The sequence below is a fragment of the Phodopus roborovskii genome, unplaced genomic scaffold (assembly GCF_943737965.1).
Source record: "Phodopus roborovskii unplaced genomic scaffold, PHOROB, whole genome shotgun sequence".
Taxonomy (NCBI): Eukaryota; Metazoa; Chordata; class Mammalia; order Rodentia; family Cricetidae; genus Phodopus; species Phodopus roborovskii.
In genome coordinates, this window is record NW_026126469.1 from 29,212,939 (window position 1) to 29,233,038 (window position 20,100).

General features: G+C 38.5%; 1 protein-coding gene across 1 annotated transcript in view; it reads right to left on the reverse strand.

Annotated features, from left to right (window-relative positions):
• Nucleotides 1-20,100, reverse strand: part of LOC127227269 (OX-2 membrane glycoprotein) — a 43,304-nt gene that overhangs the window by 9,522 nt on the left and 13,682 nt on the right. Inside the window, exon 3 of the mRNA XM_051191623.1 lies at nucleotides 568-906. Within this exon, the coding sequence (XP_051047580.1) occupies nucleotides 568-906 (339 nt within the window). The remainder of the gene's footprint in view (nucleotides 1-567; nucleotides 907-20,100) is intronic.

The window sequence follows — 20,100 nt, forward strand, 5'->3', positions numbered from 1 at the left end:
ATATGGTGTTTTCCCAATTTTCAGGTGACATATAAATGCTGAAAACATATCCCTCTTGTATACCTCCCCGTCGCATGTCATAAAACTTCCAATAACATTTCTTCTCTTCACTGACTGCCGTCTTAAGTTCTATGCAACTATAAATTATATTATATACACCCCAACACTCACACTTACAGCAGCACGATAAATAAGGAACTCTGGTTCTCACTGGTACTGAATATATTGCTTACTTGAAGGCTGGGGAACCCTAGTTCCCTTCGTCTTCACCTTTCCCTGTTTTTCTCTGCTATCTCTTTCTTTTCTCATATCTTCTCTTTGCCTTAGTAACAAAGTTCTGATGCCCTTCCGGGGTTTTCTCCCCTTAACGGAAACCAGTTCAGTGTACTGTAAGGGAGAAGGCCCTGCCTCAGTGCACAATCACATCGGCCTTGTTATTTTCTCCTGTCTAAGTAACGTGGACTCATCACCAGTTTTCCTTCATTTAACTCCCTGGACAATGTCCTTAAACACTATAACCCCAGGATGTCTGCCCCATTATAGGACCCTAGAAAAAGGGTTATATACTTAGAATGTTGAGACACGTTTGTCCTCTGTGGCTGCCAAATGAAAAAGTGTTGAACAGACACTTGTAGCAGGCTTCATCTTCAAATGTCACTTCTTGGATAGTTATGAAGGAGGCATTGGGTTCCAGAATATTGCAGTGCAGCCTGTTTACATATGGCAGGAGAATATTTTCTCCATATTTATGACTGTAAGTGCCGATATTTTGTGGCAGAGACCCTTGGATTTTCTGCCAGGTGACTTGCTCAACATTTGCCAGAGTTGTCAAGTTGCAGAAGATGGTCACATTTTCTCCTAGGACAGCTGTCACATAATCATTATACCTTATTCTGTATGAAGATTCTGAAAGTGAGGTTCATTGTTAAGGGATATGTACTCCCATACTTCTGGAGAGTTTTCAAATAACTCGTCTCCCTACTTTATGATTACCATAGTTATTGCCTCTTCTGATCAGTAAAAAAATAACCCATGTGTGATGACACATTCCAGATGGAGGAAGGAAGATTGTGTATTCAAGACCAACCTATGATGCATAGTTTAGACTATGTCTCAATTAAAAAGGAAACATTCTGCCTGTCACTTTCAGTACCCTTAATTGGAAACTCAGAAGTAGGAGAGAGAAAGGCAGAGACAGACAGACAGATACAGAGACAAAGAGAAGAAGGAGAATTATAGTACGTTCTTAAACATTGAATATCTATTTTCTAAAATGGTTTCTGGCACATATTCTCTAATACATATTAATGTTAAAATTAGGAATTGTAAATTAATAAATATAGGATAATATGTATGTATATATGCTTAACATGCATAAATACGTGACCAAGCCTGTATCATTTTACTAAAGCATATATATATATATATATATATATATATATATATATATATATTATACAAATATACCATAAAGTATATATTATTCTTCACCTGACTGGATTGCTCATGTACTTACTTAAGGTGATCAACTTGTTTATCAAGAAAATAAAGGTTAAACTAAGGACTACATATGCACCAGATATCTACAATAAAAGACAAACAATGTTAAGTTGGAGAATATGCAGAAACAATATACTTCACATACACTGCTGAATGAACTGGAAATTCTGCTAGTTACTTAGTGAACACCCTATGAGTTACCTTATCACATAAACATCCTTTTCAAGAAGTATGTCTTCTCATACCATTAATCTCACAGAAGTGCATGCATGTGTTCTCCAAAAAATATGAATAAAGATATTCATATAAACATGATTTGTCATGTTCTTTCTTCTTCTTCTTTTCTTCCTCCTCCTTTTCCTCCTCCTTCTGCTTCATTTTTGAGGCAAGGTTTCTCTGTGTAACAACCCTAGCTATCCTGGAACTTACTCTGTAGACCAGGCTGGCCACACATTCACAGAGATCTGACTGGTTCTGCCTCCCAAGTGCTGGGATTAAAGGTGTGTGCCACTACCACCTGGCTATTTGTCATAATAAAACTAAATTGCAAGTTAAGAATATATTTTGTAGCACATTGTATTGGATGGGCCCACACTTATGGGCATAAGGGCAGGACATATTAGACTCAGGTAGTACTACGCAAAAAAATTCATTTAAAAAGAGATTTAGTAAACTATACTTCCTCTAAAATTATGGATAAATCCTACCAATAATTAAGGAACCAGAAACAAATAAATACATGTTAAGTAGCAATGTATTATTTTTAAAATTATCAACAGATAAAATAAACACACATTGTAAGAGGCTAAGATAAGGAAAGGATGGGAATTTGAATAAATATGGTCTCCATAGGCTGATATATGTGAATGTTTGCTACTCAGGGAGTCAGACTACTTGAGGGGAACTAGCAGGTGTGGCCTTGTGGGAGTAGGTGTGGCTTTGCTTCAGGAAGTATGTCACTGAAGGTGCTGTTTGAACTATAAAAAATGCAAACCAGGCCCAGTGTCATAGTGTCTCTTCATAACAACAGAACGGTGACTAAGACAGAAGTAGATACCAGGGACCAGGATATTGCTGTCATGGAACTGGCCATTCTTCTTTTAGGCATAATGTAGACTTTGAGACTCTGGACTAGAAAAACAGCTGAATGCTTTAAGCATGACTTAATGGGCCGTAGTAGTAGCAATGCTGTAGTACTTAGAGCAATGCAGATTATGATGGTCTGGCTGAAAGGTTTTAGAGTAGAATAATATTAGGAAGTGACCTAATGACTGTTTTAATGATATTTTGGCAAAGAATGTGGCTGCTTTTTGCCCTTATCCTAAAAATTTCCCATGGGCTAAATTGAGGAGTTAAGGAATAATGGCATTGGCAGAGGAGATCTCAAGAGAGACTACTATTGACTCTTGTTATATGGTTCTTAGTAATCACACCTATGCTGATCTCTAATGAAAAGGAGCAGGATGAGAAAGGGAAAGTACAAAATACACAGTTTGAGGAGAAAATGAGCAGCATGGATTGTAAGGAAGTTATGGTTGGTAAACAAGCTAGAAGTTTTAAATATAAGCCTGATGGCAAATGGATTAAGGTGATTGGAGACCAGAGGGCAAGACCCCATGCAGCTAAGATTCCAAATTGTAGAAAGGAATTAAAGAAAAGTTTTAACAGTGATGGATATTGACAACAAGAGGCTGGTGGAAATACATTTCAACAAGCAGCCCAAGTTCCAGCCCCAGCCAGCAGTGGAACTTGGCAGCTTTAGTCACAATGGTCCTGGCTTTAGAGTCAAGAACACAAGAAAGAGGCTATGAAATCCCCCTCTGCAGCTAAGTAAAGATGCTGAGGCCAGGCATGTGTCACCAGTGACTCTGCATGGAGGCTGAGAGAGACCACTGAATGAAGCTGTGAAGGTGAAACTTAGATTTTGTTGGAGAACTCAAGATACTAGCGATGAAAGAGCCATGGGTCACCTGCCAAGGAATTCTGCAGAGTATGTGTGGAACCAGCTCAAGAGAGAGATGAGCTTCAGTCAACAAAGCTGAAATTAGTGGGAGATTTGAAGAGCTCTTTGACCTGAGACATGGAGATGCAGGAACTGGAGTTTCCCCAATTGTTTTTGTTCTTGTTTTGGTCCAATATTTTTTTCACTATGCTCCCTTTCCTCCCTTTTGAAATGGTAATGCATATCCTGTGCCATTTTATGTTGGAAGTGTTAACATTCAGGCATTATGCTGGCATGTCCCTTGGGGACTTGGCAGGTTGCTCATCCCTACAACGTATGTGCTAGGTTCCCTCATAAAAGGCAGGCCCTTCCCTGTCTCTCTTGTACTCTTCCACAGCTCCTGTCTCCAGAGGCTGGTCTTTCTCCACTTTCCAAGCCTCTTCCCCAGTAAAACCCTCCACCTGAGATCTGCCATATGGCTTCTTTCCTGCCATTTTAAAACTATAACAGGAAGCATGTGATCTGTTTTGAAATTTAACTTTATAGGGTAATACAGTTAAGAGACTTTAAATTTTTAAACAGTGTCGAGACTGTTATGGATTATAGGACATTTTGAAATTAGAGTGAATATATTTTTGCATAATTATATGGCTGTAAGTCTATGGGCTAAAGAGTGAAATGTGGTGGTTTGAGTAAGAATGGTCCTCATATGCTCATATATTTGAATGACTGGTTCTCAGGGACTTCTACTACTTGAGAGGGATAGGGAGGTATGGCCTTGTTGGTGTAGATGTGGCCGTCTAGGAAGAAGTGTGGTACTGATGGTTGGCACTGGGTTTCAAAAGCTTAAGCGGGGCTCAGTGACTCATTCCTGTTCCTGCTGCTTGTGGATGCAGATATAGAACTCCCAGTTATCATGTCTGACTGTATTCTACCATATTCCACACTATGGGTATATTGGACTAAACCTCTGAAACTGTAAACAAGCCCCAATAAATGATTCACCTTGTAAGAGTTGCTGTGATCAATCTTGCAGAAACCACCCAGCTCAGCCTTTGTCCTCTTCCTCCAGCCATTGGCTAGAGGTGAGTCTGGGCCCAATTGGAGCTGCCTCTCCCCTACAACCTCCCCCACCCCCGAACTCCCTGGGTTGGCCCCTGATCCTGCTGCTCCTGTGTCCTGTCCCCATCGAGAGCACTCTTGGAGCTCTGATACACCCCACCCATCCCCACCATGAGCCTGCCTCCCCTACCCTGTGCCCTACCCTGCCCACTGTCCAGCCACTCTGGTTGAGCACTGGGACAGAGCGTGGAGCCAACAGTCCCCACTACTTCGGGGACTTCTCAGAGCAACTCTGAACAAAGAAGACCTGCCTATCCACTCGGGACCACCTGTAATTTCCAAGTGCTTGGTCTCTGACCCCACCTCCAGTCCTCTGTTGGAGTCCCTGGCCCCTCCCAGAAATCCGCCTATCTCTGCAGGTCCACTCTGAGTTCCCACAGGAAAGATCCTTGACCCCCAAAGCAGGGCCTCTGCTAAAGAAAGAGGCCTCAGCTGGAGAGTACCAGTTTCCAGTGAGATCATACTATCCTGCAGAAACCTCACAAGTTTCAGTTCAGTCTTTGTCCTCTTCCACCAGCAATTGGCTAGAGCCATTGGCTAGAGGCATCTTCTACTGGATCCTCATGCCTGACCTCATCCCTGGGTCCTTGTCTGCAGAGAGACCTCCTATAGAGCTTGGATCACCCAGAGCTACTGTATCTCTGACCCACATAAGCCCACCGGGGAAGTACCATAGAGAGAGGGAGAGTCCCCACCAACACCTACTGGAAGAAGCTATGGGAAGACAGCAATACAAGAAAACACTTAACAACAGAAAGAATAAGCATGACACCACCAAAATCTAGGGAATCTACACCAACTAGAAAGGAACACAACAACAAAGCAGAGGAAGCAGAAGGGAACGACTTAAAAATTACCATCATAAAATGACAGAGGCCCTCAAAGAATATTTGAGAAAATCCCTTAAAGAAATGGAGGAAAAAACAAACAAAAAAAGTGGAAGAAATGAACAAATTCCTTAAGGAAAGTAAAGAAAGTACAGAAAGCCAAGAAAAAGCAATATAGCAGGTGAAGGAAACGGTTCAAGACTTGAAAACTGAAATAGAGAAAATAAAGGCAACACAAACCAAAGGATTGCTGGAAATAAAAAAAAACTGGACAAAAAATCGGGAACTACAGACACAAGCATAACCAACAGAATTCAAGAGATGGAAGAGAGAATCTCAGGCGCAGAAGATAAACTAGAAGAAATAGATTCATTGACCAAAGAAAATCATAAATCCAACAAATCCTTAACACAAAACATCCAGGAAATGTGGGAAACCATGAAAAGGCCAAACCTAAGAATAATAGGCATAGAGGAAGGTGAGGAAGCACAGCTCAAAGGTGCTGAAAACATATTCAACAAAATCATCAAGGAAAACTTTCCCAATTTGAAGAAGGACATGCCCATGAAAGTACAAGTAGCATACTGAACCCCAAATAGGCTGGACCAAAGAAAAAAGAAAGAATATTAAGAGCAGTGAAGGAAAAAGGACAAGTAACATATAAAGGCATACATATCAAAATTACACATGACTTCTTCATGGAAACCCTGAAGGCCAGAAAGTCCTGGATAGATGTTCTACAAGAATTAAGAGAACAAGGATGCCAGCCTAGGCTACTATATCCAGCAAAACTCTCAATCACTATAGATGGAGAAAACAAGATATTTAATGACAAAACCAGATTTTCCCAATATGAATCTGCAAATCCAGCCCTACAGAAAGTATTGGAAGGAAACCTCCAAACCAAGGAAGGCAACTACACCCAAAAAAATATAGGCAAAAGATAATCCAACTATACCAGAAACCAAGGGTAAAGCCACGATACCACTGACAACAACAAATCTAAAACAAACAAGCATCAACAATCAATGGTCCTTACCCACCCTCAACATTAATGGTCTTAACTAACCTATAAAAAGACACAGGCTAACAGAATGGATATGAAGACAGAATCCATCCTTCTGTTGCATACAAGAAGCACAGCTAAGCTTCAAAAATAGACATTACCTCAGGGTAAAGGTTTGGGAAAAGATTTTCCAGTCAAATGGAATCAAGAAGCAAGCAGGTGTGGCTATCCTAATATCTAACAAGTTAGACTTCAAACCAAAATTAATCAAAAGAGATGAAGACGTATTCATCGCAGGAGAAATCCATCAACACAAAGTCTCAGTTCTGAACATCTATGCCCCTAATACAAAGGCACCCACATTCGTAAAACAAATGCTACTAAAAATCAAAGCTCATATAAAACCTCACACACTTATAGTGGGAGACTTCAATACACCACTCTAAACACTAGACAGGATCACAAATCAGAAACTCAACAAAGAAACAAAATAATTAACAGAAGTTATGTCTCAACTGGGGTTAACAGACATCTATAGAACATTCCATCCAAAGACAAAAGAATATACCTTCTTCTCTGCTCCACATGGAACCTTCTCTAAAATCGACCACATACTAGGTGGCATAACAAACCTCAACAGATACAAGAGAATAGGAATAGTCCCCTGTATCTTATCAGACCACCATGCTTTAAAATTGGAATTCAACAACAACACAAATGGCAGAAAACCTGCAAAATCATGGAAATTGAACAATGTGCAATTGCACCACACCTGGGTCAAACAAGAAATAAGGAAAAAAATTAAGGACTTTCTAATATTCAACGAGAATGAGGACACAGCATACCCGAACTTATGGGACACCTTGAAAGCAGTGCTACGAGGAAAGTTCATTGCACTAACTGCCCATATGAAGAAAACAGAGGATAGTCACATAAGAGTATTAACAGTGCAACTGAAAGCCTTAGAACAGAGAGAAGTGAACTCACCTCTTAGGATTAGAGGCCAAGAAATAATCAACTTGAGGACTGAAATCAACAAAATAGATACCAGGAAAACAATACAAAAAAATCAATGCAACGAAGAGTCGGTTTTTTGAGAAACCTTTATCCAAATTAACAAAAAAGCAGAAAGAGAACATGCAAAATTAACAAAATCCGAAAAGAAAAAGGGAATATAACAACGGACACAGAGGAAATCCAGACAATTTTCAGGTCATACTTTGAAAATCTGTATTCCACAAAAATTGAAAATTCAAAGGAAATGGACAAATTTCTGGATAACTATCACTTACCAAAATTAAATCAGACAAAATTAAATCAAAATTAAAACAGACAAACAACTTAAATAGACCTATAACCCACAATGAAATAGAAGCAGTCATCGAAAGCCTTCCAACCAAAAAAAAGTCCAGGGCCAGATGGATTCAGTGCAGAATTCTACCAGACATTCAAGGAAGAACTAATAACACTACTCCTCAAACTGTCCCACAAAATAGAAACAGAAGGTTCATTGCAAAGTCTTTATGAGGCCACAATAACCTTGGTACCCAAGCCTCACAAAGACACAACTAAGAAAGAAAACTACAGACCAATATCCCTGATGAACATCGATGCAAAAATACTCAATAAAATACTGGCAAACCGAATTCAAGAATGCATCAGAGAAATCATCCACCATGACCAAGTAGGCTTCATCCCTGGAATGCAGGGATGGTTTAACATATGAAAATCTATCAACGTGATCCATCGTATAAACAAACAGAAAAAGAAAAACCATATAATTATCTCCCTAGATGCTGAAAAAGCCTTCGACAAAATTCAACACCCTTTCATGATAAACATCTTGGAGAGGTCAGGGATAACAGGAACATACCTAATAATATAACCTAACATACCTAATAATATAACATACCTAACATAATAAGAGCAATATACAGCAAACCAACTGCCAACATCAAACTGAATGGAGAGAAACTTAAGCCAATTCCTCTAAAATCAGGAACAGGACAAGGCTGCACTCTCTCTCTCCATATCTCTTCAATATCGTACTGGAAGTTCTAGCTAATGCTATAAGACAATAAAAGGAGATCAAGGGGATCCAAATTGGAAAGGAAGAAGTCAAACTGTCTCTATTTACAGATGATATGATAGTTTACATAAGCGACCCAATAAACTCTACCAGGGAACTCCTACAGCTGATAAACACCTTCAGCAAACTAGCAGGATACAAGATAAACTAAAATAATCAGTAGCCCTACCTTTTTCAGAAGACAAAGAGACAGAGAAAGAAATCAGAGAAACATCACCCTTTACAATAGCCACAAGCAACATAAAGTATCTTGGTGTTACACTTACCAAACAAGTAAAAGACCTATACAATAAGAACTTTGTGGCTCTAAAGAAAGAAATTAAAGAAGATACCAGAAAATGGAAAGATCTCCCATGCTCTTGGTTAGGTAGGATAAACACAGTAAAAATGGCAATCTTGCCAAAAGCAATCTGCATATTCTATGCAATCCCCCTTAAAACCCCACCACAATTCTTCACTGACCTTGAAAGGATAATAATCAACTTTATATGGAAAAGCAAAAGACACAGGTTAGCCAAAACAACCCTATACAATAAATGAACTTCAGGAGGCATCACCATTCCTGACTTTAAGCTCTACTACAGAGCTATAGTTCTGAAAACAGCCTGGTATTGGCACAAAAATAGACAGGTAGACCAATGGAATGGAACTGAAAATCCTGATATTAACCCACACACCTATGAACACCTGATTTTCGACAAAACAGTTAAATTATACAATGGGGCGAGGACAGCATCTTCAAGAAATGGTGCTGGCACAATTGGATTAAGGTGTGTAGAAGACTGCAGATAGACCCATGTCTGTCGCCATGCACAAAACTCAAGTCCAAATAGATCAAAGACCTCAAACATCAATCCATCCACATTGAACCTCTTAGAAGAGAAAGTAGGAGGTACCCTTGAACAAATTGGTATAAAAGACCGCTTCCTGAACATAACTCCAGGGGCACCGACAATGAGAGCAACAATTAATAAACGGGACCTGTTCAAACTTAGAAGCTTCTATAAGGCAAAGGACACAGTTGACAAGACCAAACGGCAGCCCACAGACTGGGAAAATATTTTTACCGACAAAGGGCTGATCTCCAAAATATACAAAGGACTCAAGAAACTAGACAAGAAAACACCAAATAACCCTATTAAAAAATGGGGTACAGAACTGAAGAAATAATTCTCAATAGAGGAAATCAAAAAATGCTGAAAGACACTTAAGAAAGTGCTCCACATCCTTAGCCATCAGGGAAATGCAAATCAAAACAACTTTGAGATACCATCTTACTCCTGCCAGAATGGCTAAAATTAAAAACACCAATGAGGACTCATGCTGGAGAGGATGTGGAGAAAGTGGAACACTCCTCCACTGCTGGTGGGAGTGCAAACTCATACAGCCATTTTTGAGATCAGTATGGCGGTTCCTCAGGAAAATGGGCATTAGTTTACCACAGGACCCGGCAATCCCCCCTTAGGCATATACCCAAATGATCCACATCCATGCAACAAAGACATCTGTTCAACTATGTTTATAGCAGCACTATTTGTAATAGCAAGAACCTGGAAGCAACCTAGATGCCCCTCAATTGAAGAATGGATAATGAAGATGTGGCACATCTACACAATGGAATACTACTCTGCAGAAAAAAAAATAATGGTATCTTGAAATTCGCAGGCAAGTGGATGGCACTTGAAGAAACCATTCTGAATGAGGTAACCCAGTCACAAAAAGAGGAACATAGTATGTACTCACTCATATATGGATTTTAGACCTAGAGCCAAGGATCACCAGCCTATAATTACACCACCAGAGGAACTAGGATGCAAGGTGTATTCTAAGAGATTCATATAAAGTCCCTCACAGAAGCGGGAAGGGACAAGTCCCCCAGAGCACAGGGGAAGTGGGGAAGTGGGGGGGGGCAGCGAATGGAGAGAGAAGTAGGAGAAAACAAGGGGAAGAAAAGTAAAACACATGCAACTAGGAAGATTGAGCCCTGTTAGGAATAGAAGACAGGAGACAGAGAGAGAGAGAGAGAGAGAGAGAGAGAGAGAGAGAGAGAGAGAGAACATAAAAGAGGGAGCCAATATTGGTTTGAAGACAAAATTGAACACAAAGAAAGTCTAGAGACCCACAAGACTGCTGCCAACTAACAATTTGAGCATCCGTGGAAAGGCTACCATAAATGCCCTTCCCAGATGATGAGATCAACAACTAACTTATCCATGGAGCCCTCATATAATACCTGTTGGAAACAGGAGCAAACACCCATACATAAACACTGAGTCAAGCTAGAATCCAGATGCAGATAGAGAGGACAAGACCAGGTGGCAGAAACACATAGAGACAGCTTACCTGAACAAAGAGGAGCTAATGGGCCCCAGACTGATTGCTGGGAAGCCAGCATGGGACTGACTCAGGCCCTCCTGAATATGGGTCTCAGCCAGAAGGACTGAGCAGTCGAAGGGACCTCAGACAGTGGAGCCAGGATGTATCCCTAGTGCACAAAAGCACCTTGCTAACACATCCCTCATGGAGGGATAACTGCCTTACCCTAGAGACAGGAGAGAAGTCCTAGTCCCTACTTCACATGACCTGTCAGATCTACATTACCCCAACTGGATGGCTTTCCCCTACATATGGAATTGGGGTGGGGGGATGGGAGGGGAGGGTGGTTAGGGTGCATGTGAGAGGGCAGATAGAGTAAAAGGGAGAGAGGGAGGGAGGGAGAGGGAACTGGGATCGACATGTAAATAATAAATTACATTAAAAATAAATGCTTTGACTCCAAAATTTAAGTTCAAGGACAAGTTACTGGAGAAAAGGATTTCTATTTTTGTTTCCACAGAAAATGAAAAGCTGTGGATTCCTTCCAGACTAATGTGGTTTGATCTAGCCAGATTGCCTGAAACAGAGTACAAGGTGATCCTACATTCATAACAGCTGGACAAAGCAGGCTTACAGACTACAGCCAGGATTTCTGCATCTTCTTAGAATCCCCCATGACAGTGCCCCTTACCAGCAGGAAGTAGTTTGGAAAGAATGACACCCAAATTCCCAAATATTGTCTATAAATGTTTGTTTTCATTTAAATGGACTTGTTATATATAAAAAAAAAAGTTGCTGTGATCGTAGTGTCTCTTCATAGCAATAGAACACTGACTAAGAAAGTAAAAGGAATGAAGTCTGAATATTGCTTTAGAACATCATCCATTTTCTCTAGTATCTGCTTTATTTAAATACAAAGGTTAAAAACCCAGCCACACACCTTGATCTACCTCACTCATATGATGTCATAAGTTTTTCACTCATTTCATCTCCATCATCAAATTGCAGGTAACTTCGTATCAAATATTTTTAAATAAATGCAGTGAATCTAAAGTGTAGAAAAACATCATGAACCATCCAAACACATGAGGAAGGTTTATTGCTTAGAGAAACACTGTCTTCCCCAGTCAGTTCTGTGCTCATGCATTACCTGGGCCAATTTGGAAGACTACGGTCTTCTAGCAATATTTTACTTTTCTGAACCTCAGCACTTTCATCTCAGAAATAGGCTTAACATTACCTGACTCACGGTGTTGAATGAAATGAGAACATGGGGTCATCTGACATTTTAGTTTCAACAGGTAGAGTTTGGTCCCTGCCTTCTGGAAATGATTAAACAATACACATGAAAACCTAAATGGGCAGAACAACAACAACAACAACAAAGTAACAACCAAGCTGTCAATCACTGATTCCACAACAGTGTCTGTACTGCTTTGTCTCTCATAGTCATTTGCTCCAAGGTTCTCTTCTCCTTTTTAGTCAGAAATATTTCATGACAGAAGTTTTCCTTATTATGCTTTTTATTTATTTATTCATTATCCTAACTTGGTGCAATGGACTGAACCTAGGACCCACTTAGGCTAAACAGGAGCATTATCATTAAGCCTAAGACCCTATTTTGTGTTTGTGATTGCTGTTGCTTCACCTTCTGAATTCTATTTTTAAAGATTTGTTCCATATATTTAATTAGACTTGTGACTACAGGTATGTGCCCTTGTGTGCAGGTACACACATAAGTTAGAAGAGGATTAGAAGTTGGATTTACATGTGTTTGTGAGCCTGCTAATGTAGGTGCTTGGAACACAATTGGGTCTCTTAACTCTTAACCACCAAGCTACCTCTCTAGACCCCCTTCCAAATTTTTAAAGAACACTAGTTATTGCCTTACCTTAAGAAAACGGATAGAATAAATGGTAGCAATGCAATCATTTATGATGAATGGAAGAAATAAGATGGTATTTGTTGAATTCTTAGATTAGATTGCAAAGATAGAGAAAAACATAAAGCACATTGCATATAGGCTTGCCCACATAATAAAAAAGTCTTAATGAACAAGAGGAGCCTCACAGCAAGCGCATCTCAACAATCAAAGACACATATGCTATAGACTGTGAACACTATTCAAAGAAGAGTGTTTGAATCATGTGGACAGTATTCAAAGAAACAGACAAATACTGTGAGGTGATCTTTTGCAACTAGCTAGTTCTGCTCTCTTTATAGTTACATAAAGACAGACATGTAGCAAACTATGTAGTTTGAGCAAATTGCACGTACCTCAGAAGCAGTAGATTGCCTTCCTTCTCACCTTTCTCATTTTGTCTGGTCATTGTTTTCAAGTATGCTCACATGAAATGATTTGCTATCGGGGTGATTATATCGGTGTATGAATAATACATAGAACCTAGCAGACATCCACTTTTACCTACTAGAGTACAAGGTAAATGGACTGTGACATAGTGTTTGTCTATGACTTCCAGCTAAAGATCTATAAAAGAAATTGGATTACCTGATTCTTGTGTGCAGATATGAAGCATTAAGAGATGGAGAAGGCAATGGAGCAGAAAGTTCATTGTATCCATGGGCAAAAGTCTTCGCTGTCAAAACCTCTTATTTTCTAGCTGAACTTCCAAGTGAAACTGAAATTCACTTCCCTTGTTAAAAAGATTTTCACACAAAAGGATCAAACATGTGATCCAAGAGTCATGAGGTTTTTTGGGAGGAGTTCCTATAAGAGTCTCCAGCACAGAAATGACAGATGGGCTGTGAATTTCAGTGTATTTATGACTGATCATGAAGGTTGAGAAAACAGGGTTTATTATTGGCAGGTGAAGTCAAAGAGAGATTGGCCTTAATTGGCATATTTGCAACATCTGTCTAACTGGGTATAGCTATATAAGGATATAGATACAGATAGAAATACAAATACAGACACAGATACAACTATAAATGATGTAGATGATTTAGATGATGATATAGATATAGAAACAAATACAGATATAGATTATATAGATATTTATAATGTACATACATGTAGCTATACATCATGTATATTGTGTACATGTGTATACACCTATAAGTAAAATTTCTCCTACTACCCAGATGCCTGAACACAAATTATCTATAGGGTGGTATTCAGTATTATCCTACTGAGAAAGAGCATAAATATTTTTTCCAAGATAGGTGTTCTTGGAGTCTCTATTGCCTGCTTCTGTGGGTATGGAGACATTTATTTTTAAATAGCAACTGTTCTTTGTAGCTATCACATGATTTATACATTTATACATGGGCTCTGGAAAAGCTGTTAAATTGCAAGAAAAGCCCAGTAGCTGTCCTTATCAGAGTGTTAGTAAACTTTTCCTAGTGCGTATGTCCTGTTTTCTGTGTATACGACCAATAACAATGCCACAGAGAGTGAGAATGAATGAAAAGATTCATAAAGATTGATCAACTACCTAAACATTATTATTCTGCTACACACTACTCCCCATACCTAAAGAACTGGAGTACAAAACTCTGACTCTGCCATGGAGTCATTAAAAAGGCTCAAGTTACAAACTAAGTTGGAGCAAGAGAAATAATAGCTCAATGATTAAAACACATACTGCTTTTGCAGAGAATCCAAGTTCAACATTTATGTTACATGCCTTACTTCTAACTCTAGCTCCCATTCTGGCCTCCTAGGGAAAGTGCACTCAGTTGCTCATATCCATGTTTACACACACACACACACACACACACACACACACACACACACACACAAATGAAAACTAAATTGAGAGGAGACCAATTCAAACCACTGTCATTTTCCTATCGATTTCTCTGAGAAATATTATATAAAGAAGGAAAACATTCCTTACTTGGTGATTTTGGTTATCATTTTTGTCATTAAAATTCTAGACCAATTACTTGTTGGTTGTATTCCATGTAAACAATTACATACCAGGTTCCCAAGAATGTCTTCTTTGAAAATCTGTGTCCATCTACCACCAGCTCCAAACAAACCATTTGAAAGTGAACCTCTTTTCCCCTTTTCTTGATGTACACTTATTACTGATCTTCTAAAACTACTGTCTTCTCTGCAATGTTCTGTTTGAAAAGGTATTGGAAAGGAACACAAGGGAGAAGGCACAGCTCTATCACTCACAGGAAATTGAGGAGTCCCCTAATCCTTAAAGATATCAACTCAGCCAAACCATTCTTCTTGGCTTCAGTGCAAAGAAGATTCCAAACAAATCCCAGCAAAGTATTAGAGTTTATATAAGATATTTTCATATATATTTTATGCATGAGGGTTAAGAAAAGACATTTCTTGGAGCATAGATATAGGTTTCTTAAAATGTACAGAAAGTAAGACATACCTAAATGTGAGTACTGTCTTCTCAGATGAGTGTCACACACTATAGTTTATACAACAGCCCTACATATAGGATTTGGGTTGGTTTTGAGGCTATATATTTTATGGGTTACTTAAAGGCATTAATGGGGGTACAGGCTGGTTACCTGGGAGCATATAACTGATGCCAGGAAGGTAGGAAAGTTGATATCATATTGTTTGTAAATGGTTTAAGGGATTAAAGGAAAGGTCTACAACATTTGCAGCCATCGAGGAGACAAATATTTGACCATATGGCTGGACATTTATTAACCACAATCTTAGGGAAATTTGTTTCTGTTCAGGCATAATCTAAGACAGTAGTTTCGTACCCACTTACTCACATGATGCATTGTATTCCAAAAAGGGTAACTCCAAAGTCCCTCCAGTGGGGACTTTGTGTTCAGACACATCCTGGTAGGGATGGTTTTAAAAAGTTAGTCTTGCCTGAGATTCCCAGAACCTGTACAGAAAAAAAGGGGATGAGACTCTACTTTAAGTCATATTTTGGGGGTCTCAAGTCTTTTTCCTTGCTTTTTTAACAGCAAATACCTAAAAATTAGATGAATCATTTCTTTATGGTAGTAACCATAATATCAAATGCTGACAAATTGTGCTGGAACTCTTCATTCTAAGCTGGAGAGACTCCCGTAAGACTCCAGGATGAGAAAGTCCTTTTACTTCCCATGTTCCTACAGTCTTCCTGTATTGATACCTTATCTTAACAAGACAAATATAGGTAGACTATTGATAGGGAATTAGAAGCCAGACCTTAAACCAGGAGATAATGCTATTTTCTAAAGAATTAAATTGGCCTTGTATTCTGAGAACCAGCATTAATAATCAGCCTGCATTTTATAAACATGTATATTCACACTACACTGCTCCATAATCAGTAACAGACAACCAATGAACCACAAAAACAACCAAACTAAACCAAAATTTCCAACCTTCCAACACAGTAACAACAATAAAAATAGAACACAAAGTGGGCAGGGAAGAGGGCTGGATCTGGTAAGATTTAGGGGATGTGGTGAATATGATCAAAACATGGTGTATAAACCTCAAAATAACTAATACAATGTTTTAACAGATGAAGTACAAATATCCATAAATACTTGAAAAATAGTGCTCAACATCCCTGGCCATGAGGGAAGTGAAAATTAAAACTACATTGATATTCCATCTCACCTTGTTTGGAATGACAACAAATGCTGGCAATTATGCAGGGTAAAGGTATCCTTACACAGTGCTGGTGGGGTGTAAAATAGCACATCCACACTGGAATTTACCACAGAAAGAATTCCAAGGTAATGTCCCACAGAGACACTTGCACATCTATATTTATTATAACATCATCAGCAAAACCAACCCATAGAATCAGTATAGGTACCCATTGACAGATGAGCAGATGAGGAAAGTGTGTAATATAGGCAAAATGAAGTCTTATTCTTTCATAAAGACATTAAAAATAAATAAGTACGTACGAATGACTTTGCTACAGTCCCCAGTCTTTCCTTCTCTGTTCCATCCTTCTCAGGGGACCTAAACATCCCTCCAAAGCCTTTGTGTGAGTCGGGATATAAAGTGGTCTCCCACATGCCCAGATATGGCCCAGCTTTTGAAAGTATTAAAAAAAAAATCTGTCAAAATATATTGTTAGAGTTGTGTGATGATTGTTTGAATTTCAACTACCCACAAATCAGGATATGCATATTCATCATACAGGTACTGTTCCTTTAGAGAACAGTAACAATTACAAACAAGATACAAAATATAAAACTCAATTCCACAATAATGCCACTAAATAACTGCATTAAAATTATTTTATGTATATGTACATACATTTTAAAAATTACACAATATACCACTATTACATTTGCCCCCAGAGTGAATGAGAAGCTGCTTTTTCTGTCTGTCTTGATTATATTCTTTTACATGCCTAGAATGGAGGTCCCCACCCCAGATTCTAAACTATCAACTGGAGTTCTTTCATTTCTTTTTTTTTTTTGAATTTTATTATTGTTGTTATTATTTCTTATTTTACATATCAATCCCAGTTCCCTCCCACTCCCATCTTTCATTTTATAGTATCTATAACCCCACACTATCCAGGAGACTTCCTCCTAACTTGAAAGCAGAGAAAACACTGCCTATGGGTTGTTCATGACCAGAAACTTGCAATGCCACAGCTTACATATACAGAAACAATAAAATTTTGGGGGTTTCTTTTCACAGTTTCTTATTATTATGTTTTAAATAAACACAACTCTAATGTTTTAAAATCCCATTAATATACATGGATTGTTTTCTGTTTTCACTCGTCAATCAAATTGGGACATATAAAACTGTTTTCATCCTGGGACAGCTGTCTATTAATCCTATGCTTTATCCTCTGTAAACACTCTGAAAATGGCAGCCAGTGTTAATATATACAATTCCACATTACAGTGGGGTATTCAAATAGGACCAGTCTCTCTGCCTTATCATTACCATTTTATTTGCCTCTTCTGTACAATAGACAATATCATACTCCTGATTGAGGAAGGAAGATCATGCATTCAAGATCAGCCTGTGGTACATTGTGAGATTGTACCTCAATAAAAAGGAATATAGCTGGGTATTCTATGAACACGGCCGATGGTAGAATGCTTGCTTGACACATTTAAGCCCTGCATTGGATCCTCAGATCTAGGAGAGGTACAGTCAACATTGAATATATAGTTTCTAATATGATTTCTGGCACATATTACCTAATAAATATTTATTAGGGGTAAAAATTAAGAATTATGAATTAACCAACATAAGATAAAGCAATTATGTATCTATGACAAAACTTGTTTTAATCATAATGTATATATGTACATATATACCCTAAAGTATTTATTATTCCGCACCTGTCTGGGTATTTTGTGTACTAAAGGTGTTCAACTTGGTTATCAAGGAATTACAAACACCAGATGTCTAAAGTGAAAAGCAAATGACACCAATTTTAATAAGAATGTTCCAAAACAACACACCTCACAAAAACTGCTCAAGGGGGTATAAATTCTGCTGGGTACTTAATAGAAAACTTTGGGGTTATCTGATCACTGAACATAAACTTTCTCTACAAGCATTAAGTCTACTAAAATAGACCTAATAGAAGCGTGTGCATCTCTCCTAAAAAAAAATATGAACAAAGTATTCATAGGAACATTACTTGTCATTATTCCATCTAAAAATGTGATTAAATCTATCAATAAATTAAAGAACTAGAAACAAATAATAGATGCTAAATGGACATCTATATTTTAAAGTCAACACAGATAAAATAAACTCCTTGTGTAAGGAGCTAGAATACAGAGAATAAAAGGAAAGGAGTCTGGATACTGCTGTGTAACACTATCCATGTCCCAGAATCTGCTTTATTTAAATACAAAGGTTAAAAGCCCACCCACACACCTTTATCCACCTCACTCATATGTTGTCATAAACTCTTCACTCACTTCATCTTCATGATCAAATTACAGGCAACTTTGTATCAAATCTTTTTCAAAATAAATGTGGTAAATCAAAAGTGTACAAAAGCATTATGAACCCTTCAAACACATGAGGGGAGAGTTTATTGTTTAGAGAAACACTGTATTCCTCAGTCAGTTTAGTGCTCATGCTTCACCTGGGTTGGTTTGCAGGGCTGTGATCTTCTAGCAATATTTTACTTTCCTGAACCTCAGCATTTTCCTCTCAGAAATAGGCTCAACATTACCTGACTCACAGTGTTGAATAAAATGAGAACACAGGGTCATCAGACAGTTAAAAGTCACCACAAGCATTTTAGTTTCCACAGGTAGTTTGGTCCTGCCTTGAGGTGTAAGGAGTAAGGTTTTTTTCTGCCCGCTGCTGGTCTTGTCCTGCTGCTGCGCCAGCCCCAATTAACACACCCAGACTCTGTATTTGATATAATGCTGTTGGGCAGGTACTAGTTTCTTATTGGCTAGCTCTGTCTTAATTATTAACCCATTTCTGCTGATCTGTGTATTTTCATGTGGTCTTACCAGCGAGAGGCAGCTGGCTGTTCTGCCTTCTCCAGACTCTACATCTTGACTCCTCCTTACTACTTCCTATTTCCTCCTTCTCTCCTAGTCCTTCCTATCTTCCTTTCCTATTGACCAACAGTGCTTTAGTCATTAACCAGTATGAGAAACATATATACAGAATGACATCTCCCATCATCTCCTCTTTTCTGTCTAAAAAAAAAGAAGGGTTTTAACCTTAACATAGCAAAATATATAACACAACAGTTATCAAGTAAGAATCACAGTTAACAATATTTAGTCCATTAACATTTAGCAAGATTAAAAGAAACTATTCTATCATCTATCCTATATTTGTGAGTCTAAAGTCCTATATGTAACTTATCTCTAAGCTTAACTAAGGAGAACTATAACCATAACTATCTGTCTTCAACTCCCTCAAAGACCACAGAAGGATAGTATATAAACTCTTAGAAATGACAGAGACACCTTGCTATCTGGTCAGGCACCTGAAGTTTGTCTGTAATGTTTCATCTTCAGCCCATAGGCCATAGTGTGTCTAGCAGACTCTTCAACAAAGCAGGAAACTATAAACTGTCTTCTTGTATTGGCAGTTTGTCAGTCACTTTTCTCTGTCCTGCAGAATGTCTGGCAGACTCTTCCATGAAGCAGGAACTCTGTAGTAATGTCCATCTTGAATCAGCAGTCACTTTCCTCTGGATCCTGCATGTCCAGTTCATACAGCACAAAGTCAAACAGTCCAAACAAGAGCAGTATCTTGTCCAAATGGCTAGTCTTGCCATATTGAAAGTAACTTTCGTATTTTTTTGATGTCCATCTTCCATCTTCCTTTCTGGTGTAGGTGTTGCCAGGAGCATTTATGTCTCACTGTCAAGAACCCTAAACC